Source organism: Eptatretus burgeri, chromosome 5 (assembly GCF_056783735.1).
Source record: "Eptatretus burgeri isolate ZD-2024b chromosome 5, Ebu_testis_v1, whole genome shotgun sequence".
Taxonomy (NCBI): Eukaryota; Metazoa; Chordata; class Myxini; order Myxiniformes; family Myxinidae; genus Eptatretus; species Eptatretus burgeri.
The window spans coordinates 91,303,102-91,328,895 of record NC_140965.1 but is presented as its reverse complement, the minus strand read 5'-3'; the positions used below and the strand labels follow the sequence as shown (position 1 = coordinate 91,328,895).

General features: G+C 42.1%; 1 protein-coding gene and 1 long non-coding RNA gene across 2 annotated transcripts in view; both read right to left on the bottom strand.

The window, feature by feature from the left end:
* GABPA (GA binding protein transcription factor subunit alpha) overlaps positions 1-25,794 on the bottom strand; it is an 80,787-nt gene that overhangs the window by 33,566 nt on the left and 21,427 nt on the right. Inside the window, exons 5-9 of the mRNA XM_085882854.1 lie at positions 22,742-22,822; positions 14,570-14,743; positions 10,284-10,481; positions 7,053-7,109; positions 6,771-6,884 (exon numbers count right to left, since the gene is read on the bottom strand). Coding sequence (XP_085738980.1) covers positions 6,771-6,884; positions 7,053-7,109; positions 10,284-10,481; positions 14,570-14,743; positions 22,742-22,822 — 624 coding nt within the window. The remainder of the gene's footprint in view (positions 1-6,770; positions 6,885-7,052; positions 7,110-10,283; positions 10,482-14,569; positions 14,744-22,741; positions 22,823-25,794) is intronic.
* LOC147026943 (uncharacterized) lies at positions 15-6,763 on the bottom strand. Its single transcript, XR_015058568.1, has 3 exons — positions 3,169-6,763; positions 2,715-2,772; positions 15-2,481 (listed from the first exon to the last, which is right to left on the bottom strand). It is a non-coding gene; the product is annotated as an uncharacterized LOC147026943 (long non-coding RNA).

The following is a 25,794-nucleotide window of genomic DNA, read 5'->3' as shown; positions in this document are numbered from 1 at the left end:
AAGCTATTCATTTTAATTCAAGTTTTTTCTTAAATAAATGGAGGAGAGAGTGAAGGCATTTCTTCGGATTCTTTATGTTTTAAAAATTAAGATTCAAATGTGCATGTTGGAAACTAAAAAGGTTTTTGCACTCTGCAGGACTTTTTCACATAAATAAATGAGTTATTGTCTCAAATGTAAAAAAGAAAACTAATACTAAAAATATTTCATATATTAAAAGTAAAAATAACAGGGTTATCCAAAAAGGTATATGTTCGGTGTGTGGTTCAAAAAAAAATCAATTTATCTCCAAACACAAACGAGGAGGAGATATACAAAAGTTTTTATCAGGAAGTAAATTTACAACTACTGGAATACCAGGGGAATTACATCTTCCAGGGTATTCTTTCTGTGGTCCAGGCACAAACTTGGATAAAAGATTAGATGAGGCAGACAATCCTAAATCCTGGAGTCAGCCTATCAATAGAGTTGATGAAGTCTGCATGAGACACGATATTGATTATGGGAATACCACAACGTTGGAAGAAAAGCATGAAGCCGATAGAGAAATGTTGTATAATTTGTCTCTGATACAAAATCCAACCTTGAGAGAAAAAGTTGATCGGTTCATTGTGAAGAAGATGATCAGTGCTAAATTGAAACTTGGGCTTGGAAATTCAAAAAACTTATAGGCTCTAATGATGCCATTAAGACTGAAGAGCAATTAGCTGATGAATTACATAAACCAATATTCACAAAGTTTCAGAGAAGGAAAGTTTATTCCAAGGAAGTAGATTATATCTGGTCTGATGATTTGATTGAACTCAATAATGATAAGGGGTACAAGTATGCTTTAACCGTTATTGATTTGAGGAGTAGATATGCGTGGGTTGTCCCTTTAAAAAACAAAACAGGTAATACTCTTATGTTAGCTTTTCAACATATTTAATAAAAGTAAGAGAAAACCTAAAAATTGTGGACTGATGAGGGTAGAGAGTTTTATAACAAGACATTTATGAATTTTCTAAAAAATAACAGTATTACATTATACAGTACCTTTAATGAAGGGAAGGCAGTTGTTGTTGAACGTTTTAATCGTACCTTAAAAGAGAGACTATATAAAAAATTCACACAACTCGGTTCACAACAATGGTCATCTTTTATTCAGGATATTGTGGATAAGTATAATGACACGATTCACACGGCAACAAATATGAAACCATCAGAAACATTTACCAAATTAAAATATGAAAAAGAGATTAATGTCAGAAAACCTAAGTTCAAAGTTGGTGATATCGTAAGAATGTATAGGTGGAAATCTCATTTTGAAAAGGGTTTTACTGAACGATGGACGAAAGAACTTTTTAAAATTGTTGATGTAATAGATGCGGTTCCTTGGACTTATAAAATATATGATTTGGAAGGGGAAGAGATTTTAGGTTCATTTTATTCACAGGAATTACAAAAGACAAAGATAAATTGAAATTTTTTGACTCCGCCCCTTTTTAACTCCACCCACACAAACCCCGCCCACACAAGCCCCGCCCATACAAACCCCACCACACACCCCTCACAAGCTCCAATAAATTGAAATTTTTTGACTCCGCCCCTTTTTGACTCCACCCACACAAGCCCCGCCCACACAAACCCCACACAAACCCCACCACACACAAACCCCACACAAGCTCCACACAAGCTCCACACACACAAAAACTCCACCCCCACAAAAACTCCACCCCACACAAGCTCCACACACACAAGCTCCACCCATATTCATCATATTCACATGATTAGTGATTAGTTAATTAGTTCCCCACACACAACATGTTTATTTAATTAAAAAATTATCCACCCATCCACACAAGCTCCACTCATCCACCCATCCACCCATCTCTCCACCCATCCATTGATCCACACAAACCTCATCCACATTCGCCCCACCCACATAAGCACCACCCACATAAACCCCTGCCCACATCAACCCCTCCCACATAAGCCCTGCCTACACAAGCTCCACACAAAAACTCCACACACATAAACCCTGTCCACATAAACCCCTCCCACACAAGCTCCACCCACATAAACCCCGCCCACACAAGCCCCACCCACACAAGCCCCACCCACACGAGCCCCACCCACACAAGCCCCACCGAAGCCCCGCCCACACAAGCCCCTCCCACACAAGCCCCACCCCCCTCATCCCCCCTGTGCGCCCCCCCACCTTTGACCCACCACCTCCCTCATCCCACCCCCACCCTTCCCCACACACACACATGGGGAGGGGAGGGATGGGATGAGGGGGTGATGGGTCATTGGGGGGGCGCACCTACCCTCCCTTCATGTCTTGATTCTTTTTTTGTAATTCAGAATCAAGTAATTGTATACAAAACAAATATAATTTATTAATATTGAAAATATTAAATATTCATTTGCGAGAATGTATAATCTTTCCCAGCAATCTTCTCCAGATGTCTTGTGATTTCGAAACTCAGACACCATATTCTGTTTTGAAACAAAAAGTGGATAATAATTAGGTTTTATAAAGATAATTACATGGTAATATGAATAAGCCTCGTTGACCACTGAATTAACACACCAGGAGCCTGTCATCCTTTCAAGGTCAATAAAATGAATTCCAGTGTACTGACAAAACCACATCCAAACTAATGATGCAACCAACATAAGACGACATTCTAAAGAGAGAGTGATATTAATAATAATTCAGAAATATTTACCTCCAGAAAATCATGTGTTGTACAAGATTGCTTCAACAGCTGATGTTGTGCGATAGTGCTGAAAAAAAAAAAAAAATAAGTCAAGGGTATAGATGAAGAGACAGACAGAGAGATACAAACAGACAGGGAAAGCAACACACACACACATACACACACACACACACACACACACACACACACACACACACACACACACACACACACACACACACACACACACACACACACACACACACACACACACACACACACACACACACACACACACACACACGTCTCACCATTGGTTTAATTCATTCGAGATCAGAGACCAGTCATTATAAATCATTGATCTCTTCAATAAGAGCAGAGAGAGGTAGGTAGAAAGACAGACACACACACACACACACACACACACACACACACACACACACACACACACACACACACACACACACACACACACGTGTCTCACCATTGGTTTAATTCCTTCGAGATGATAGGACGTGATAAGACTTCGTACCACTCATTATAAATGTCTTTCAATTCTCTTCTAAAATCATTGATCTCTTCAATAAGAGTATTAATTTCATGCACCACGTCGTAAACTCAATTTCTTGCAATGACCTGTCAGGGAAAAAATATATATATATCAGAATTATCATGATTTAATTAATAATCATTTGCTTCATCGTTCAAAGAGAAAACCATACACAAACTTACCAACTCTGTAGTGAGCTTTTGTCTTCATCGAAAGAAAGATCGCCCATGTCTCAGTTGTAAAAATGAAAATCCCGTCTGGCAGAAACTTTGTCTGGTGAATCACTTATAAGGCAACGACGAGGAAATTACCTAAGCATTGGGTGCGGCCACAGGAAATGACAGCTTGGAAAATAACTGGGCGATTGTATGAATCATTTACAAAACATACTTAAAATGGTTTTGATTCAAATGTTTTCAGTTCGTGTTCTGAGATAAAATATAAACACGAGACCTTGTCTCACAGAATAGTTCCTATTTTTTCACAGCATGACTGTCTAAAACCACTTCCTCATTCACACAGCACGACCGTGTCAAAAAACACTTCCTCATTTTCACGGCATGAACTGAAAACATTTGAAACAATTTACTATAATCTCAAAATGATATGTGGCTCAGGAGGTGGACAAACAAGAGCATTAAGAGAAGTTTATCATTTCGTAATGGCACAAAAGGGGTATCTTAAAAAATATAAAGATTCAAATGTTTTGTTTGTCAATATTTTAGATGGGGATTATTGTGCAAAGAAAATTAAACTATTGAAGGAATTTGAGAATGAACAAATCTTTATAGGTTCAATGAGTGAGCTGATCAACCTCCAGGTTAAAAGGGGAGACAAATAAATATACCTTGGGATAGCCTGGTTATATATATACAAAGCCTGGTGTTGGCTTAGTGGTTAGGGTGGCGGCTTGGGATCCCAGTGTCCCGAGTTCGAATCCCGCTCAGCTGCTGAATTAACACCAGGGGGTTGGCTCAGCCTGTCATCCATCCGAGGTCGGCGAAATGAGTACCAGTGTACTGGGCCGGTGTATACCCCGGTTAGAATAGGTGTACCATATCCCTGTGTTGTAAGAGGCGACCAGGAAGGGCATCCGACCATAAAACATTGCCTCACAAAAAGCCAAACCCCCGCACAGCAGGGAAAAATGGATAAAAAGGGGGTTTATTTTTAGGGAAAAAAAAAGGGAATCGCTGAAAATCCCCCATTCATTTACATGGGGAAAAGTGAGCTAGAACCAGTATATTCACCCTACTGACATGGAATGCCCCAGCACATACGCTACCCCTTTAGACGCAGCAGGAAAAAAAAAGAATGCATATCAGCGAAAACACATGGTGTATGATGAAAAGTGTTCATTACTTCATTCACTGGGTATCAGCCAAAATGCGTTAACCAGGGGTGCGTATAGTGAGGAGTGCCTGTATGTGTGTTAGCTGGTACCCATGGGACTTTGCCCCTGCCAGTTCATCAAATATGCTGGTTATCTAAATGTGACAGAGAATAGTACAAAAGAGCAACTTGTTAAACTGCCTGTGAAGAATAAATTCAATAACATTAATACAACATAGCATAAAGGTAATTACCAACAAATTATGCAAAACAATAACATAAACTAGTCTTTTGAAGTTGATGGAGGATCTAAAGTGTCAACTTCCACTTTCTCAGACTCATCATCTTGTCAAATTCGAGACTTTCTTGAACCTTTCCTTAAATCAGACTGCTGCATTGTTTCTTGCCTCTTCCTCATTACATTTTCTTGTACAAGGTGCAGCTGCATCACTTCCTGGGTGCTGTAAGCTTTCTGCATTTCAGCAAACTTCACAAGCTCGTCAAGACCTTCACCGGGGGTGTGTTCCATTACCAATCGGCTTGCTATCGCTTGCCAAGCCAGCCGTTCCTCACCACCTTTTCGTCAGAGTGCTTAAGCCACTTGGTGAGTGCATGACAAGCTGGTAATGGAACACACCCCTGCATTAGCTCAAGTGATATGCTCAGTTGAAAAGTCTTCTTCTTCTTCCGAGTCGTAGTCATCTTGTTCAACTTCCTTCTGGAGATTAACCACACAGTCTGATTTTGGAGTCGGTCAAATCACGGTCCACTTCACACCACTCTTCAATTTTGGCTTCGGTCAAACTTTGAAGTGGATTATCGTCACTTGCTTGCATCACCATACTCACTAGGGTAACAGAATCCATGATGCTTTGGAAGGTGAACTTCTCATTAGTTTTCATTTACATATGTTCTCTCCAATATGTGGGATCACATGATTGGTCTTTGGGTGGAGAGAGCCATATGCGTCATGGCGATGATTAGGACATGGATTTGTTCCCGTTTTTTTGTACGTTAAACCTAGACTCAGGAAACGTCACCGAAGCGTTTTCAAAAGCACGCAAGTGAATGTCTGATGTTTTGAGAAGCAAAGATTATTTTGTGGTACCTCGGATGGTATGGATGTACGATAGATGGACGCGGCTCTTGAACCATGAAGCTGCGACAGTTGAGGTCGTCTAGAGAAAAGCCTCGTTTTCACAGCGGAGGCCGGGTCAACTCTATCGCATTTTTTTTTTCTGTTTTGATGGGGGTAATAATTGGCGAGTCAGCTGTACTGTATATATGCATGTGTATACTGCAATTATTAATAAGGCACAGCCAACCAAATTATTCACTCGACCACATGCCTGCTTTTCAACAAACGAGTGAGAACATATCAAGTTTCAGAGGTGACGTTTCATTCGTAACCCCCCCTCCCCCCACAAAAAAACTCATGGCCAAATGAACGAATCGAGCGTGTGGACCTGTTATTATCTGCCGAGTGTTGATCCCCTTCTGGTCCAACACACCGATGTTCGGAGCAGAAAAACGAAAAACATTTTTACGTTACAATTTCTTATTCGTGCAGTCATCCTCAATATATAATCTGCTTCTCGTGTGATCTAGTAAGATATGGATGTGCATTCACTGAACTTGGAAAGTTCTTGGACATAGAATGTACATTTGTGAGTCCTTATTGGTGTGGTGATCGAGTCACATGAGACCATAGTGGGTGGGTTTGAAGTGCGGGTGGATCGAGTTTATCTGGGTGAGGATTGTTTAGTAGGGAGTATCTGTGATGTGTTTATTGGCGCATCCTCTGGGTTGAGTGTTTTTGGCATGTTGTGAGTGTTATCTGTGCAACACACTATCGTCGTCCTTGGAGCCTGCAGCCAACCAGCTTCTGCTTTTTGGATCAAAGCTTAGTTCTGAGCGGGGAGTTTTAATGTGTTACTTCTTTGTGTTACTTCCGTCATAACTGAGTGGTGCATAACTATGCATAAATCATGCTGGAAGTATATGCATTGGGAGCTTTAAACCAATAGGAATGATACAGCTGAACTCAGAATCAAGTTTTTATTTTATTTTATGAAATCTGCTTGGAAAGGGTGGCAAACTATGTCACGACAATTGACTTTTTCCATGTTTTCTGTGCAAGTCAATATGCAGGCCCGTAATAGGAAGATCAAACTTTGTCAGTTAATCCTCCGACAACCACTCACCTGTGCGGTTTCCTGGAGAGCAGCGATCATCAAGAGAGCGAGACAGTCGAGGCTTGCCACGGCTGGGCACAACCTTAGTAGTGACTGGAGACAGTGCGGGTACTATTTCAAATGCTGCGGTAGTGTTGGAGGACATTTAGACAGCAACATGAGGAGTAAAAAAACAAAACACCATAAAACCAGGAAAATAAAATTGTGATAGCCATTTTATGAAACATCATTTAAAAGAAAGAGCAATGGGAGCAAAAAAGTAATTCCTTCTCCTTGTTGAGAAAACCTTACGTTGATCAATAGTAACTGTAGCAATGTTCCCATTCTGCTCACGGCTGGCTTGGACAACTGTGGGCCAAGAGAGTGAAGAAAGCAAAAAAAGAAAAAAAGGAAGCTCCACTTTTGTAATAAAACACTTAAACTTGAACAATTTTTTTATGTTTCATGCTTGAGTCCTATAAAGACTTGAAAGGATGATAATTATCACTCAATCTTTCGTACTTTATGCATGTTGGGTCAATAATCAATTGCACGTTTTGCCCAAAGTTAGCATTACTAATAGCATGCATGACTATACCACTGATGCAGTGCCCCCTGTAAGTTAGCAATTTGGCTAGAGAGCTGAAGATGCCTCGTTCTTTTCATTTATTTACTAAATATGATATCTAGGCTCATGGGAGAGTGAGGAAACAGAAGGCAAAACGCCAACGCTCTGACAGTGGGGCGAGTTGGACACAAACAAAGGATACACAGACAGACGAGGGGGGAAAATGCATCAACCTGCCAGGAGTGGAGTTGGGTAGGGTTAATGGGAGTATAAAAGATGATGGCTCAGGATGGGAGGATGACAGAACATGGTGGCACACCACCTAATGGAAGACCTGGAGGGAAGAGAGAGCAATTCACTCACCTCTGGAGGAAAGGCAAAAACTGGGAGACAAGAAGAACAAAAGAGTGTAACTTGGCAGTAAGCCTGATTTTGAGAGTTAAACCAGCAGGGGGTTACTGGAAGAATGTGTGTATCCTGGGAGCGTTTGGAAGGTTCGAAGGCTGAGAAAGATGAATGAGTGAGAGAGGAGGAGACACGGTTAAAAACAGAGATCACCCTCTTTATGAAATCAGAGGAATAGGGCTTGGGCTTTAGACTCATTGCAGGAGATGCCAATAATGTTGACAGCTTTCAATTCCAGAAACGAAGTGATGCGAGAGTGCTAACCCACAGAGGAGAGCAGTACTCCATGAAGTGATGTGCAAAAGACCTTGAAGGATGTGAGTTGTACTGATTTTGCAATAATTGACTTCGAATGGCAGAAGATTTCCCAATCTGCAGATGGCTGTCAAGGTCAGCTTCAGCACAAGATCATATGACTAATATTATATGGTCAGCACAAGAGTGGTTATGGCTAATGGTGAGGATGAGAAGTTCAAGAGACTGAACCTTTTCCAGTGGCTGATTATGGAAATAGGTGGGTAGGTTCTTTTGATGATCCTTCCAGAATAACAGATTGAGAATGTGAGATAGATTGATAGGAAATATATCACAGATTTTCTTCAAAGCTCAAGCACCAATCAAATATAACATGTAAAAGCTCCTTGCGTTTTCTTTTCAGGTAAAAGTCACCAAAACCATACTAAACAAAGAAGGGCACTCGGAAGAGTGAATACCTCAGCCAGTGGATTCAGACCTGAACTAAAATTTAAATCGGCTTTTTCTTGTAACACACCCAACCTGCCCACCAAGTTTTGTTTGAAGGCATCCACAACTTTTTGAGATTATCCTGCACACAAATAGACAAGGGTGAAAACACAATATCCATCCACCATAAGTGGGCAGAGGTAACTAGAACGGCACTCGGAAGAGTGCATACCTCCGCCAGGTTGAACAGTTTACATTTTGTATCCCACCGAAAAGCCGGATCTGCATCCATACCTCGACCAGTACCTAATCGGCTTGTTCTTGTCACCGACCCAACCTGTCCCAGTTTCATCACAACCCATCCACAACATTTTGAAATATTGTGCGATGTATATCGTTTTTGGCCCTATCTCTACCTGGTGAAGAATCACTTGGATTTTGGTGAAGATCCAGATATGATAATTCTCTCATCAATTTGTTCGTGTCACACACCCGACCTGTCAACCAAGTTTTGCCCGAATCTGTCGATGACAGAGATATCCTGATCACAGACAGACAGGGATGAAAACATAACCTCCATCCACCTGCGGTGACATATGTAAAGGCATTCCTGGAAAAAGAAGAAGAAGATTTTGGCCCCAGTCCTCCGAGGAGCCAGCGTCCTAGCTGCCAAAAGTGCACGTGTAAATTAAAACACTTCTGTTTTTCTTCAAGGGGTTTTTATTTTATTTTAAGGGATCATCCTGAATGAGCGAGCACTTGGTTATGACGGATAAATAAGGGACACACCTGCCGCTTGCTGTCACTCTACAATACCATGCCTATCACGCTTGATCACCCGAACTCGCAATCTTCTCTGGAGGCAAAAGCACATTATATGGGAAACGTGTCATTTGGAAGGCACCGGAAGCAGCGAGCTGCCTCTCGACAACTTATCAGGATCGAAAGAAAAAATCTATTAAAAGACTGGAAGGGCACTCAGAGGAGCACATACCGAAGCCACGGGAACATATCGGGCCGAATACATTTTTGAAATATCATGCGACACAGTACTATATCGTTTTTGGCTCTATCTCTCAAATGGTGAAGAAGCACTTTGAAAATGATGTAATTCTCGTATCCAAATCCGGATTCGAATCTTCACCAAAATCAAATCAATTCGTCCTTGCCACACACCCAACCTGTCCACCAAGTTTCATCCAAATTCGTCCATAACCTTTTGAGATATCGTGCTATATATCGGTTTAGCCCTATCTCTCGATGGCCACGAATCACTTAAAAAATTATCAGATCCGGATCTTCACCAAAATTGAATCAATTCTCCCTTGTCACACACCCATGTCCACCAAGTTTCATCCGAAACCGTTCATTTGAGATATCGTGCTATATATCGGTTTAGCCCTATCTCTCGATGGCCAGGAATCACTTAAAAAATTATCAGATCCGGATCTTCACCACAATTGAATCAATTCTCCCTTGTCACACACCCATGTCCACCAAGTTTCATCCGAATCCATCCTTAACTTTTTGAGATATCCTGCACACAGACAAACAAACAAACAATCAGACAGACAGACAGAAAAGGGTGAAAACATGAACCCCTTCACCTTCGGTGGCGGAGGTAATAAATACACAGGGCCGAGAGATATACGCCTATCAAATTTATTTCTTTTAAACCCTTTTATATTAAATTTATTGAGATCACTATCAAAGTAGACGGGTCAAATTCGGGGAGACATCCCACTAAGCCGCTAACAGGCTGTTAATGAGAACCTCGAACGGGTTCTTTAAACACTCCTACATAAATAGTTGTTGGTGCCGGGTTCACAATCATTCAATCAAGTTTTATGCAATGGCTCACTCCATCCACCCTGAAAGGTACATACATTTGCTGAGAAGTTGCAGATGGCTCCATAAAGCTTCTCCAGAAGGTACACGAACAAGAAATGCTGAGCGAGATAGAGCAACCAGGTTGCGGCCTGTGAGCCCAACTAACCTGCTGACATCCAGTCCTGTCAGGCAGAACTCTCTGGCTACCCAGTTGGCCCAGCGTAACACTTCTGCAGATGACCACTCAGTTGGCTCTGTCAAAGCACAACATAATGGCAGAAGCTCCATAATCAATTCATTTCTCCATGCAATCACGTAAAAAATGGTTTTGTCTACTGAGATGAAAATCCATCGAGTTACAGTTCATAAAATGTTTTGGATAAACATTTGCTCCACCTGCACCTGGTTAATAACACAACATGGTTGGTGCAAGACCTCTTTAATGAGACAGTCACAATTGGTCAAAGTTATTCACGGGCCAACTTCTTGACAAGCGATGATGAGCTTGTTTTAGTGTCGAACCTTTTTATCTGAGGAACGCTGCAAAAAGTGCACCAATGTCAGATTCAATCACAACTGAAATGTCACGTGTGTTCAACACAGAAAAAGGGGTTGGAGAACTATGCAGTTTCCCGAATAAGTGCACGGCTCATAGGAGGGCTCCCTGTTGGTGGCAACACCATGGTGACGCGCAGGTGGTTAGATAATTGACTTTTTCAGAAATTTCAAAAGACTATTTCTGGCTACAATTTCAATCTATGAAGGACACAGAAAGTAGCTGAATCTCAAAGTTACATTTTGACTGTGATGTGATACATTTCCTGGTTACAATTAAAATTCCCTGTGTCCTGGATGCCCAATACAGAGCGGATGGGTGGCAAGTGAACTTTATTCATCAGGATCCTTGTAGCAAGTGCTGGTCTGGCAAATGGGTTCATGACCAACATTCCCATGGAGAGATTACATCTATATATCTATCTATCTATTTGATTTAAATCTACACACAGGCACGAACACAGAATTACCACTTTTTCATGCTTTCCCGATTTAGCTGTGTGCTCATCGGTACTCGTACTCGGGTCATGGAAATGGGGCCTGAGGGTATATTTTGCTGTTTACAGTCTTTATTTGGTCCTAATCTAAACGGCAATATAGATTTTCATGAAGCTCGCCATCACTCATCTTTGGGATTGTGAGCATCGATTCTGTCTCGTAGCACGTCTGGATAAACTCTGCATTGCCCACCCTACCATACCTTGCCAAAAAAACATTTACATTTCGCATTTTTAACCAAAGTATAAAGAAACATGATGGAATAAAAAGTCTAAGATAAATTTAGTTAATGATCGAAGGCTATGTTTGATGATTTGGGGAAAGAATTAGAGTAGATTAGCTTCTCCTTGCGTCAGACAGCCATGTTGTTCCCCATCATTGGCGTCATTGATACTATCCTCAAGTAGCACATTGGTAGGTGTGCAACGTTGCCTACAATTCTCCAGCCAGAGGAGCATCCCCACACTACACAAATTCTAAGAGCGGCATTTATTCTTGCGTACGGGAAGGGCTGCAAGGAGGTGGACAGCACTGTGAATGAAGAATGCAGTGGCCAATGTGGGGACACTTAGTGGGCCCCCATCCACTCTGTTCAGTTCCTGTAAGAATTCGCTGGACACAGCCTCATCCTCTGCCTTGTCTTCAGCTTTTCCATTATGGTGCTTCTGTGCCAGTTAATCTGCTGATGAAAACTGCAATGCTTTAAAGTGTCGTCGTAGTCGAGGAGGAGTTGCACGTCGACAATTGTTATGTCCTACAGGTGTTCGAAACACACGTCTGGAGCTGTTGTGCAGTCGAGAATCTGCAATGACCTGGGGAATGATATCATATTTTAGCAGTTGATGCAACCAATGCACCATGGCTGCTGCGAGAACATCTCCAACATCGATGCAGACGTTCCCTCCACAGCGTTGCCTGGCTTGCCCAAAACTTCCCCCCCCCCCCCCCCGAGGGTCTTGCAAGAAGACAACATGAAGGACACTTTAACTGGTGATAGGTGAGAAGACGAGTGGTGGCTGTGATCTTGAACTTCCTCATTACGATGAAAGCATGAGGTGAACTTCGTTACATTATCAGTATTTTACCGCACCCCACTCACACTCCACCGACAGCTGCCAATCACTTCAGACATGGCCAGGAGCTTTTTGAACCTCTCACAGTTCAATCTCCAGGGAGCACCAGATACATCGCATAGATAGATTGCCTCAAATTTGTCCTTGACATTCATAATATTGAAGCACTTGATGACAAGCAGGATGCATTCAACAGTTCCCCTGTGGTGATCATCTTTGCCTTTTATGGCCGTAAAAACCGCACTCGTCTTTCTGAAAGTCACAAATCTTATCACTATTGTCAAGGTGTACTCTCAGACACCGCTCATGTGCCCGGCATGATTTTGGCACTCCTTAAAACTGGTGGGGGGGGAGGGGGTCTGGCTGAGGGAGGTGGGGGGGGGGTATACCACTGGTCACTTTCCTCCTCTTGCTGTTACCCACTCACAGTCAAAGTGTGATGTACAGATAAACAGTTCACAGCAACCTTTCAAACTGGCCACTATTTGGCATCACATTAATACACAAGGCACATTGCACTTCACAGCGGACATGCACTACTGGGCTGTATGGCTCTCCTCTGTAGATATGACAGTTCAATGCTGCACAATGTTTAGGAATGCTTTTACGAAACAGAAGAAAAATTGAGAGGGAGACGGAGGATGGGAGGGGGGGGGGGAGAAAGAGATTCTCGATTTTTTTTTTTCCTTCAACTTCCTGCTCGCCCTCTATATCATGTCTACAGCTGTATCTGACTGCTGAGAAATTAACCTCTGAAATTGCCCTCACTAATATATACAATCAATGAATTCAATGGACCTGAGATAGAGTGCCTGCAGTCCTCTCTTTAAGTCGTCTGTGTTATGAACATAACTTGTTCAATGATCCATCATTGTATATAACTTGTATATAAAACATGTCAACAATGAAATAAACATGCAAATACAATAAATATGGTGTAGATTAAACAAAAACACACGACTTTTACCCTTTAAATTGATTACAAAACAGTGAGGTGGGTGATTGTAAACATATTACGTACTTGCACTGCACTCTTCTGTAAGTAGAAAACACAAGACTTAGCTCGGGATAATGCTGTTAGAGGGGGGAGGGTGGAGTGGAGCGGGGGAAGGGTGAGCGGTGATTCAGCGAACAGAAAAGCAGCATTAGCTTTACGATGAAGGCGCTTGCGGCATTGCCACAACCCACAACGGAGAAGAGTAAAACGATCCTTAAAATCACCTTACCTGGAACCACGATCTTCCCTGCTTGGGGACCAAGGTACAAGATGACATCAGCTTCCAGAATAATCCCGTCTCGCCGTCGTTAAAAACCTGCTCCGTTATAAATCCCTTCGCTGCGCATGAAATTTGTTTCATGAGCTGTGCATAAGAATGAACGTTCGAGAATGGGGGTTCGAATCCGGGTATCGGAAATTGTTTTGGAAATCAGGTTCCAATACAGAGTTGGAAAATGATCGTTTGGGAATTCAGTTTGAAGGAAGGATAATGAGGTTTGAAGGAAGGATAATGAGGTTTGAAGGAAAATGAAGGTTTATGAATGAAGAAGAGTTCAATGGGGAAAGTTATACCCACAATCATTCACCCCATAATGGCAGCCTGGACAGATGCCGCATTTTCTCCTTGAACCAATCCATGTGTCAAGTCGATATTTTTGCCTGTCATAACCTTTCTCTGCCTTTAAGCAAAACTACCTTTATTCATCACTTTACATTTGGGCTCATTCAAAATGGTGCATGAGAAACACCACAAGGCTCGTAATGGGAGTTAGTCGTTCACGTACGGGATGCAAACTATGACATCTCAGCTCAAAAACCACAATTGGTCAAAATGAAATCCCACGATAACGGAATCGGAACACAGGTTGCCCGCGATTGGTAGAAACTCGTGATATTGGATGGTTTACTGTATTTACAACTTTGTCACGAGTTTAAAAGCCCATTTCTATTTTGCCTTTCACCGTTGCAGCTGTGCGAGTCCAAACAAAAGCAATCTTGATGCAAGGACTAACTTCTTATGTTAGCGTTTAGTTCTTTTATCCTGGACTGAATTTCATGCACTTTATATGCAGTCACACAATTCCACACATGACCACAAAGGTTTACACCAAGTTAGGGTAAATGTATTTTCATCAAGACAAAGCAACATTTTTCAAGTCTGATGTCCCTTCTTTGAGCATATGTAAAGCAACAAATTTAATTCCATGTTCATTATTACCATAAGGAATTCCTTCCACTTCCTGTTGACGACGATAACCTTCCAAAGCCGCAGCCCACCGAGCCACTTGTTCCGAGTGTCCTTCACCTTCTCTTGTTCTGCGTGTATTCCCAATCCCACCGTCCCCTCCTCCTCCAGCACCTTCAGCAAGAACTTCACTTGCCGCAGTGTCTTCTGTCAGAAAATTGTGGAAAGCAAATGTAAGGCATGAACAAGAACAAACAGTATGGAAAAAAAAAAAACAATCTCCCATTCTCAAAAGTCAAAAGACTGGTCCACAAAGAGTAGTATAGCCATTTACGTCAATCAATGTGGCAAATTATTGGCATCCCATTGTATCTATTGATCTCCCAACTATCTAGCTGCTTTTGGAGTTCAAATAAACCGATAATGTCCTCCTTTCTGAGAACGGTGCTTAAAGCTCTAGGAGAGCAGTTGACACTCGGGCTTAAAACTTGACTTTGAGAAAACAAATACATTTTCATCAGTCAAAACAATCAGTGTAAAAAGCATTTTCTGACAGGGTTCCCACTTATTTTGAGATGTCTTTTTTAAGGACTTAAGGACTTTTAAGGGCTAAAATAACCCCTTTTTAAGGACCGCATCCTAAAAAATCCTAGGGGTAAATTGAGGTGAGTCACCTAGAAATTAACAAAGATAGTAAGTTTACAAAAAATCTATTTTAATGAACATACAGAACACAGCAGGAGCTTATTCAGTCGACAAGGCACAACACGCCACACAATGCAAATAGCATTGTCCAGGCATCCTTTGATGTATTGTGCACATAAATTTGGGTCAACAAATTCTATAAATGCCGATGATAATGGATATAATAGGCGTATTGTTCAGCTCTTTTATCGTGATTTAAGCGATCACAATGGCGGCCGAAGTTTGCCGAGATGACCCAAATGCAGACACATGACCACTTCGGCAGCCGCGCAAAAACAAAGCCACGTGCTCTGGCATGAGGGCGGGCGGGAATGAAATGCGACCATGCTGCTTAACCGGTAGACAGTTTTTTTTCAATAAAATATCATTTTTACCCACGTCTCGCGTAGCGAACGTGGCTCGAAGAGAGCTCGGCGTTGTTGTTGTTGTTGTTGTTGTTGTTGTTGTTGTTGTTCTTCTTCTGGTGAAGACAAAACCTTTAGGACTCGGCTCTTTTATATACAGGATCCGGATCTCCTTAAATACTAAACACCTGTACACATCCTCACATTGAGGGCACATTTTGAGAGCGTCTATCATGAACTTTTAAATATATTCGGACATTTGCTTTAAAGTTTCGAAAAGTTCACGTTACTATTTAAAGATTATTCCATTTAATGAATTGTAATTTCGTAAATACACTATATTTCGTAAATACACTATGACGGGTCTCGCTATTGGCTTAATCAAGGCACGTGACGAAATATCGGAAGTTGTTGTTTTTTTTTGTTTTTTTTTTCCTTCTGGTGAAGACAAAACCTTTAGGACGCGGCTCTTGGACACATTTGTCCTTGTTTAGAATACGAGTGCGAGGAAAATGAAATACCCTTCACCAAATAACAGGAAAATCTGATTTTTATTGACTTTTGAACATTTTCCTGAAATTTAAGGACATTTAAGTACTTCAATTGAACAACTCAGAAATGTTGGACTTTTATGAGTTTTAAGGACCCGAACCTAGTTTCAGGAAGAGATACATCTCTCCAGCCATTCAGTCCAGATAAATCTTGATGAGAGAAAGGTGGAAAGGAACAGGGGTGGCAAAAGGACTGGGAGGACCGCAGAGATTTGCAGATTGAGAAGATTATAGACTCTGTTGGGAGCTCGATTAATTATTCAATCGCAAAAATGTGAGGGTCCTCTCGTCTTTCACTCTTTGCGTCGTCCTCTGTCATTTCTTTCGCTTTGCTCACTCGTGTTTCTTTCACTCTCCTTCGCATTTTGCCAATGCATTTCTCTTCACACCATTCGCCTTCGTTATTCATTCTTTCCTGCATCTTCCGCTCCGTCTTTTCAGGCTCTCTTCCTGATTTCTTCTCCTTCGGCCCTTGTACGCCTTCACTTTGCCACGTCTGTTGCTAGACCCTCTGCCTCAATACAGCACCCGGACATCCTGCCAAGAGACCCATTAAATACGTGCCACGAGTTACGTCACTGCTCCACAGGGAAACACCGATGGCGTGGCTGTGCAAAGAGTAGGAGGGGAACGGAGCACAGGGAGAGGGTCCCGGTTTCAGTCAGAATGTGGGAGCCAGTCAGCAAGTGTAAGGTATGCAGGGGGTCCATCCTGACCCCATATCTCATCTTCTTTGCCAATCACCCATCTCTCCCTTCCCCATTGGATGCATGATACTGGCATATTGTTCTGCAGAGTGTAAAGTCATTGATAAGGTTATGAAGGCTGCTCTGTTGTATAGGGGATAATTGGGAATGTATACTAGGCTTGTGGCCAAATTAAAAAAGGGGCCTAAAATTGTGAGAAACCCCTACCCACGGTAAAACATGTCACAACCTATTTTTTCTTGAAGAGGGATGTTTGGGGAGTTAGAAAATCATGGTTGTGAACCTGAGATCATTGCACAACATTTTGAAAATCACGTTTACATATGTACCACTGCAGACTGCAAAATGGATTTAATCGCCACAGATTTTGGCTCATATATTTGTTAATACTGGTGCTACAAACACAAATTTGGTACCAAAATGTGTGGAATGATGACATGTATATCTGTAAAAACAATTTGTGATGTAACAAAGGCTTTTGTGTGACCTACATGCAAAAATAGTGGAATTTTACTCAACAAATCAGCTTCAGGTTTACCAATAAATATCAACAAAAACATTAATTACTTCAAAAATATTGGACTTGCAGTCATACTTGTTACATCAACATAATCCAAGTTTATTTACCCTTTGAAAAATATATCTAATGATATAATTGTCACTGAAATGATATAGTTATAACTGAAATCATATGTCGCCCCACTAATGCTGACCGATAGAAATCCCGAAGCAGATATGCAACATGAAGAATTGACTTAAGATTCTGACACAATTGTGAAAGTGACTTTTATAGACATCATGTTGATATTAGCTATTTCACATATGACGATAATGAATTCATAACATGCACTGTAACTTATGTACATCTATTACATGAAGTAATACATTTAAAAGTTCAGTCACGCTCTTCATCAGTGCTGTCGTCAAAGACAACAGAATCATCAACATTTGGACAATCGTATGCACTACACGAGCAGAATTCAGTGCAGGTCAGTCATGCAAAGATACAATGACATGTTCTGCTCTGCCTACAGTCATCGTCGGTGCAGCGTAGGTTTTGAAGAACTTTGGGGATGTAAATATCCTCCGAGGCAGTGTGATCAACAGCCACAGACGTGAGGAAATGTCTCACCTCATCATAGCACACACAGTGTCCTAATTCATGAAGCATGTAAATGAGATGCTTGCTTCCCAATTCATAATGCACCAGCAAGGCTAAACCAAGCGTTATTGTGGAGTACACTCGATGGCTCTGTGATATTATATTGTGACAAATGGCGATCGTCCTCAGGTTGTTCTTCATAACACCTTCATCACTACAGCTGGTTACATTCGTGTGTGATTTCTCACTGGTGCACCACTGAATAAAGTCGTAGAGTGTATTAGGAACAAATTCTGCACAGTGCTGAATGTCTGAATATCAGTCATGCTCTGCAGAATCGTGGCTTTTCTCAGGGCATCACATAAGGTCACAGAAGAAGAGCATATGATGTCAGTGTGGCCATCAAATGTTACACAGACTATTTGGTCACCATAATATTTAGTTAATCGCTCCTTCAACTTCCAAGTTTTATACTGTTCTGCATTCGTGGTACCCAGTGAAACCAAATATCCAACATATTCATCTTTCAGATGAACGAGGGTTGTCACCGTCTTAGTTTTGGAGAACACAGTTTCTTCCAGATAACATTTCAGTTCATCAAAAGCTTCATCATGTAATGTGCCCAATGTTTCCTCTCCTGATTTAGGAATTGCAGCAGTGATGTTCCTTTCTGAAATATAGTGTGAATAGCATAACCTGTGGTACTTGGCATCATAGGTGAACAAATCTGGAAAGGCAAGCATGCGCATGTGTATTTTATTGTCTTGTCTTTTGTCAGCTGCTGCCAGAACTTTTTCACTGGTGGACTGTCCAGTTCCTGTAGATACCGGTGTAAGCTTGTTTCTGGAAGTGTTGGATTTTCCACAAATGAAGCAGTTAGTCCTGATGTCAAACCCAACCGTTTCATTTCTGCTGATTCTTGTGTGTTCTGTTGGCGCAGACATGCATGGTTGCTGGTCACTCTCACTGGGGTTGGATGTGGAGATATTTGACTTGCTGGTAAACTTGGCCCGACACGATTTGTGGAATGATACTTTCAAATCAAGACTCAATATGTCTTGTTGCAAAGGCCAGATACTTTTGTAAACGTCATCTTTTCTGATTTGACTTGCTTTGAAGATTGCACTCAAACCATTAAATGTTGGGTTCTTTACAACTTCTTGCTTTTTAGGGTTGAGGGGTTTAAAGCATATGATGCAGTTATCAGTGTCAATTTTACGACGCTTCACAACAGATGGTTCCAGATCAATTGTCAGCACAAGCATCTGAAATGAAATAATTAAAGATAAGTATACATCAGTAGTTTTAGAAAAAGGCAATCAAGCTCAAAATTGATTTTCTGCAACTGGATTTAAAATCATTCTTGTTTGGTTAATGCATATATTTCAATGTATTCTAAATTAATCAATGTCGGTTACTTTTAGGGGGGGGGGTGACATATGGTTTCGGTAATAACTCTATTAATTCAACTGATTTATCTTTATGAGTTATATTTCTAAAAAGGAGAATGATAGAGGGTTATTTTGATGTAATATGTAGTAATAAAACTCAAATACTTATGAAGAAATTAATTGTTTAGTTGATATTTATTGGTAAACCCAAAGCTGATTTGTTGAGTAAAATTCCACTATTTTTGCCTGTGGGTCACACAAAAGCCTTTGTTACATCACAAATGGTTTTTACAGAGACATATATATTTGTCATCATTCCTCACATTTTGGTACCAAATTTGTGTTTGTAGCACCAGTATTAACAAATATATGAGCCAATACGAGCCAAAATCTGTGGCAATTAAATCCATTTTTGCAGTCTGCAGTGGTACATATGTAAACGTGATTTTCAAAATGTTGTGCAATGATCTCAGATTCACAACCATGAATTTCTAACTCTCCAAATATCCCTCTTCAAGAAAAAATAGGTTGTGACTTGTTCTACCTTGGGTAGGGGTATGCCCCCTAAAACCTCATTTGGCCACTAGCCTATACATGCTGCGAATAATTGTGTACAATATACAGTATATATCAGACGACACCAAAGTCCTACTACATTGGACATAATCCTACACCAAAGCGTCTAATGTTTGAAGGAAAAATATGGTAATCATTGGTGAGATATTTGTGGGTATGCCGTCCTGATGAGGGAAAATAAGACTGAAATCCGGATCGGTGGCTCCGTTTGATGTTTAACTGATGTTGACCGGCTTGTTCAATGTTGTGTGAAGCGGCTTGTTCAATGTTGTCAGTCATTGTTCTCCAACACAGGAGAGCTCACCTGTAGCGCTCTTATTTGTATTAAAGCTCTGATTGCTGAAGGCCCAATGCAGGGAAGTGTGAGCCACGGTGTTTCAGGGAACCCTCATTGTAGAAAGTGATCAGTGTGCCTAAATAGTTTACGAAACAAAATTTGAGGAGATATTCTAAACAAGCATTTGAAAATCTATTATAAAATGTATGGTCTTCCTGGTCTATATTGAGTCCTTCATGTGCTCACTCTGGGGAATTTGTAATGAAGTTGTCAATAAGGGCCTGTTTTTTATTTTCACATTTGTAAATTAATTATATTTCTTGTAGGGCTGACATAATTATTTCCATTATGCTAGTCTTGGTTCCCAGTATGACAAATAGCCCCAATATTATTTGAAAATAGAATTGGATCAGCTCGAAAAGGGTCTATCCATGTGAACTGATGGAAAATGTCGAAAATGACAATTTTCACACAAGAAGGCTCTTATTGGTGCCGATAAATTCCCTTGAGTCCAATCCGATAGAAAATAAATATTTTTTCTAACGATATTGCTTGAAAGTTTCTTCTAGTAATGGTAAACTTTCATGCTAGGTACCATCAAGATTAGGGAACTGATATGACTCGGCTAGCAAATTAGGTTTGGCCAGTGAAAATCTCCACCGGTCCGTCACATTTTGCATTTCAGTCAATAGTTTAGACTAATAACATGGAAATTAAATTGTTGTTGTTTATATACTCAAATACAATGGGAGTGATTAATCTGACCAAGTATCATTCCCTTATTCCCCCTATTAGTGAAAATATCATCCGATGAAAATTTCTCCACCGGTCCGTCACATTTTCAGAAAGGTGATTTTTCTGTGTAATTCATGTTATTTTCCATAATAAATGCTTTTGATTATATTACTAAGATTACTGATAGCATTGATGCAGTATTTTATTCAGGTTACCATTTCTGGACAATTTTGGGTTTTTGACCCTTCGAATGACGGTCATCGATGAGCTGACAGTCATTTTAAACAATGGTTCACATAGCATTATGAAACAATGGTTCAAGCTATAAAACCCTGAAACTACAATGCTTTTGTCCTGGACCAATCATTAGAGCTGACTTTGCTGTTGTTTGAGCTGAAAACTTGCATGTCAGCCTGACCAAATCAAAAAATCCTACCCTATTTTGAAAATGATGACATTTTTGATGACCAATCCATTTTATAAACTTTTTTTTGCAAAATGTTCAGTGAATCTTCGATTTTTTTTTATGCTGCAACAACTTCACAGTACATGAAAATTGATTTTTCACGACTTCTGAACAATTTGGCTCACACTTAGCTGCTTTGACCCTGAATGAATAATTAAAGCAACTCGTGTTTCACCTGTGAGGAGTGAGTGTGTTCAAATGAGAAATGAAGTTTAGTATTTTGAATGGCAGTTTTCCATGTGAACACAGGAGGTTATCTCGATGAAGATTGTGCCGAATGAGGAGAATTGTGTGAAGTGTTTCGGAAAATGGTTAAATGAGACTGAAGTTTGTGTGAAAAGCAAAATGTGCTTAGAGTTTTGAAGAAATTGTATTTATTTTTCCACATGAACTCAGTTTTCCTCATTGGGTTCATAGCACCAATTCCAGTGTGTAAACAATCGAGAAAAACTGCATTTACGATGTCTGTTGTGGACAAAACCAATACATATATAATAGCCATCACTGCTCCCACTCCATCCCCACCCCCCCTTTCCAAACAACATGATTAATTGTAAATATCACCATTTTTAATGTTGATTTTAAACTTACCCCATGCATTCACAAGCCCCATATATGTCCTTCCCATCGGTGTTCAAAAGCACCCAATCCAGATACACAAGCTTGGTATTTTCACTTTGCGAAGATCTTCTTTGTTGAATTGTTTACCATTACTTGGTAATGACGCACAGCATAGTCTTTCCAATTGCTGACATCCATTAACTAAATCCCCAAGCCTGCCATGTTAGCAGGATGAATTCCCACAAGGTTCAAGATCCCTTCACTGGTAGTGATCTATCGGAGGTTTGGGAAGGACACACCCATCCAGGAATTTGCAATGCAGATAGTTGCCCTTTCAATGAGTTCTCCAACTCTTCCATTTTTCAGAGGTACAGTCCTTTCTCTTCGGTACCTTTTCCAAGCATTTTTTCAGCCTCATAAGAAGCTTTGTGAGCCATTTTAAGTAACAATCCTCATCTTGCACACACAATATACTTTACAGTGCCCAGTCACCGCTGTGTCAAGTGGTTACTGTGTGCGCACACCGAGAATTCTGGGGTGGATTACGCCATTTCGAAAGTCACGTATCAAGTCCATAAAAACTTTTAAAAGGATATATTTGCAGTAATACATCGGTTTTGTATGGAGGATACACGACTTTCAGATGACCGTAATAATTAGTTTGATCTTTAAATGCATTTGATTACACTTAGAAAAATATACCACATATTTGTTAACTTTCCTAATCAATGTCGCTGTCAGTAACACTCCACCATGATGAATACTTTAAACAGATTTCAAATATAATTACCACGGTGAGCATCTGGGTCGATGATAACATCCAGCGTTTCAACAGTCTTCACAATCTCTACGATGTTCAGGCGCTCCGCTCCTGTACGAAATGAAGCGCAACATAGAAACCCGATCAGCATTCAAACCAATACGAAAAACTTCCTGATGTCCATCCCTTCCCCCTCCCCCACCCTGACAGTACAATTACGAGATACAGTACATTGTCCAGCTGCATTTGCCATCTCTCAGCATCTCTTTGTATTGCTATTATATATATATATATATATATATATATTTATATATATATAGTTGCGGTTGAGGAAATTCGCAAACCACCATTCAGGTCATGTAGGTGAGATATCTCTGTAAGTACATCTAACAGTGAGCCCCAAACCCGTTGTTTAGAGGGAATAAATGTGATTCATTCGGGCTGCGACCCTTTGAGATAGTCGCTTTTCTGTTCTATCTTTATTTTGAACCAGCCACGTCTCAACCGCCATCACACAACCACCAACCACAACGCCGCTTCACAACAACAACAACGCCAACAGCCACGATCTTTACCTTCACAACTCGCTCCCGCAAACATCGCATCACCGCCATTCCGAACGGCACCATGGCCATAAACCACCGCCATAAACACTCCACCACCTTCACCTCTCTCCTTCTGCGGCCATTCCTGTACCACTTGTGAGCACCGAGCGTCAGGCTGTCCTGGGCTCGTACGGAACGCACGCCGAGCCGCGAGTGCAAAATGCGGCCTTTCCGAGGAGAATTCGGATCAGGAATGCTACACGCCCACTTTTGATCCGTCCAATCAGCAAGCGCGGGGCGGTTTGGCCCCGCCTCCAGGCGCGTCAGTGTAGAATCGAGATATGCAAATTCTAGGATCAGGGGAGGTTCACGCCCCTTTTTCTCCGTCCAATGGGCGAGCGTGGCTCCACCCCCGAGCTCGTTCTGATCCAGAAATTTGCATATGGGTTCTCCTGCCGGCCTATAAATCGCCAAGCGCAAGGCGAATTTGGGCAGAGCGTTTTGAGTCGAGGCGGTTTTAGAAGAGCGGAGAGTGGCAGAAAGCCGAGTCGGTCTCGGCAGTCGGTTTGAGAGGGTCGGTTTGAGCGGAGTCGGCCTTGGAAGGGCGAAGAGAGTTTTGGGGCAGAGTCGGGTTGGAGCGCGGAGTGGAGTCGGGAGGCGAGGGCGTACAGGTGGTTTGCTGCAGTCGGCTGAGAATTGGGGAAGAGACCGAAGAGCTCGGGTCCGAGGCAAGGAAGACGGTGGTCGGCAACGAGGTCGCGGTGGAATCGCTCGTCACGGGACCCAAGCAAGCCAGCTATACTCTTTCCCCAGAGCATCAACAATTCTCCCCCTTTTTTCCCCCGCGTTGAGATAGTGCGAAAAGGGGGCCCCGTTCCCACCCCACTCCAATCAGTGCCAACGAAACCCGCGAAGGAGCACGAAGTCGGGGCACCGCCACATTTGCGGCTCATCACAAAGACACGGGTAGGATCCACCCGGTCTCGCGGACCTGACCGCTCTTTCAGGTCCCACGCAAATATTGGCCCACAGGCCCCGTCTGCCCCCTTGTCTTTGAGGGTGGCCTTTTCTTTTACTTTTGAGTAAATGTGTTGTTGGCGCCGTCTGTAAAGTAAAACTGTGTCAGTGTTGCCGTGTGCTCGCGTAGTCAGTAGTATCTCTGCATTGTTGTGTTTCTTTTGTTGCAATTGCTTTCGGTGCATAATTGTATATGTGTGCTCTCCGCGTGCCACGGAATAAATGTGCATCATGTTGAACTGTTTTCCCGTTTCGCTTCGTCTTTTCTTTAATTGAATCTCCATCTTACTTCACGTAAAGGGTTGGTCGTGGGCTTAATACGCCCGATAATTAATCGGAACCGTCGAGGCCGACGATAACACCGCTCGGTTATCCCGATAGTACGGAACGGGTCGCTTAAGTGGCCCGTGTCCGGAGTCGACCTGCGATCGCCCGGTCTCCCCTCCGCGTGGGTACTTAGGTAGGTCGAGTTTGGCGAACAACCCTATCCCACGCGGGGGGCCGATTGGCACGATCGTGGTGAGGCCGAAAGGTCCACCCGTGACTTGCTCCCGGCGTTAGTCCGAGAGGGTTACGACAGAATTGTCCGTCCGGTGGGTGACGTGCCGCGATTCGAGTTACGTGGCCGTTCGCACGCCGGCGGGCACGAATTCGCAACAATATATATATATATATATATATATATATATATATATATATATATATATATATATATATATATATATATATATATATATATATATATATATATATAGTTGTGGTTACCAAATTCGCAAACCACCATTCAGGTCCCTTAGGTGAGATATCTCGGTAAGTATATGTGTAGTTAGGCCCAAACCCGTTGTCTAGTGGGAATACATGTCATTCATGCGTGCTGCGACTCTTCAGGATAGCCGTTTTTCTTTTACTATCTTTATTTTGGACCAACCGCCATTGTTACCACCACCAACCACAACATCAACCACCCACCGCGGCGCCGCTTCACGTCACACCTCGCAACCGTCGCATCGCCACCGTTCTTGCGCCGCTTGTGGGTACCGGTGTTGGACTCGTGCAGGGCGCGCGCCGAACAGCGTGTACAAAACCACGGATTTTCAGCTCCAAAAACGGATCAAAAACGACACACGCCCACTTTTGTTCCGTCCAATCGGTGAGCGAGGGGCGATTTGGCCCCGCCTCCAGGGCGTTGGAGGGCGATCGCTATATGCAAATTTATGGATCAAAATGCATTCACGCCCACTTTTTCTCGGGCCAATGGGGAGCGAGGTGAAAGGTTGAAGGCAGGGGGTCAAAGATGAGAGAGCGAAGCCACGGGGCTTATATAAGCGACCGCGTTCGTCAGCCAGGGGAGTTAAGACTTCGCAGTCGGTGGAGTTGGGAAGAAGAAGCAAGAAGGAGTTGGTCGTCGTCGTGTGCGTTGGAGTCGGAGCGAAGGGGACGGAGCTGTGGAGAGGCGGTGAGGGCAGACGAGGGGGGTGCTCGCGTCGTGCCGGGAGCTGCACACCAGGGAGGCCGACGGCG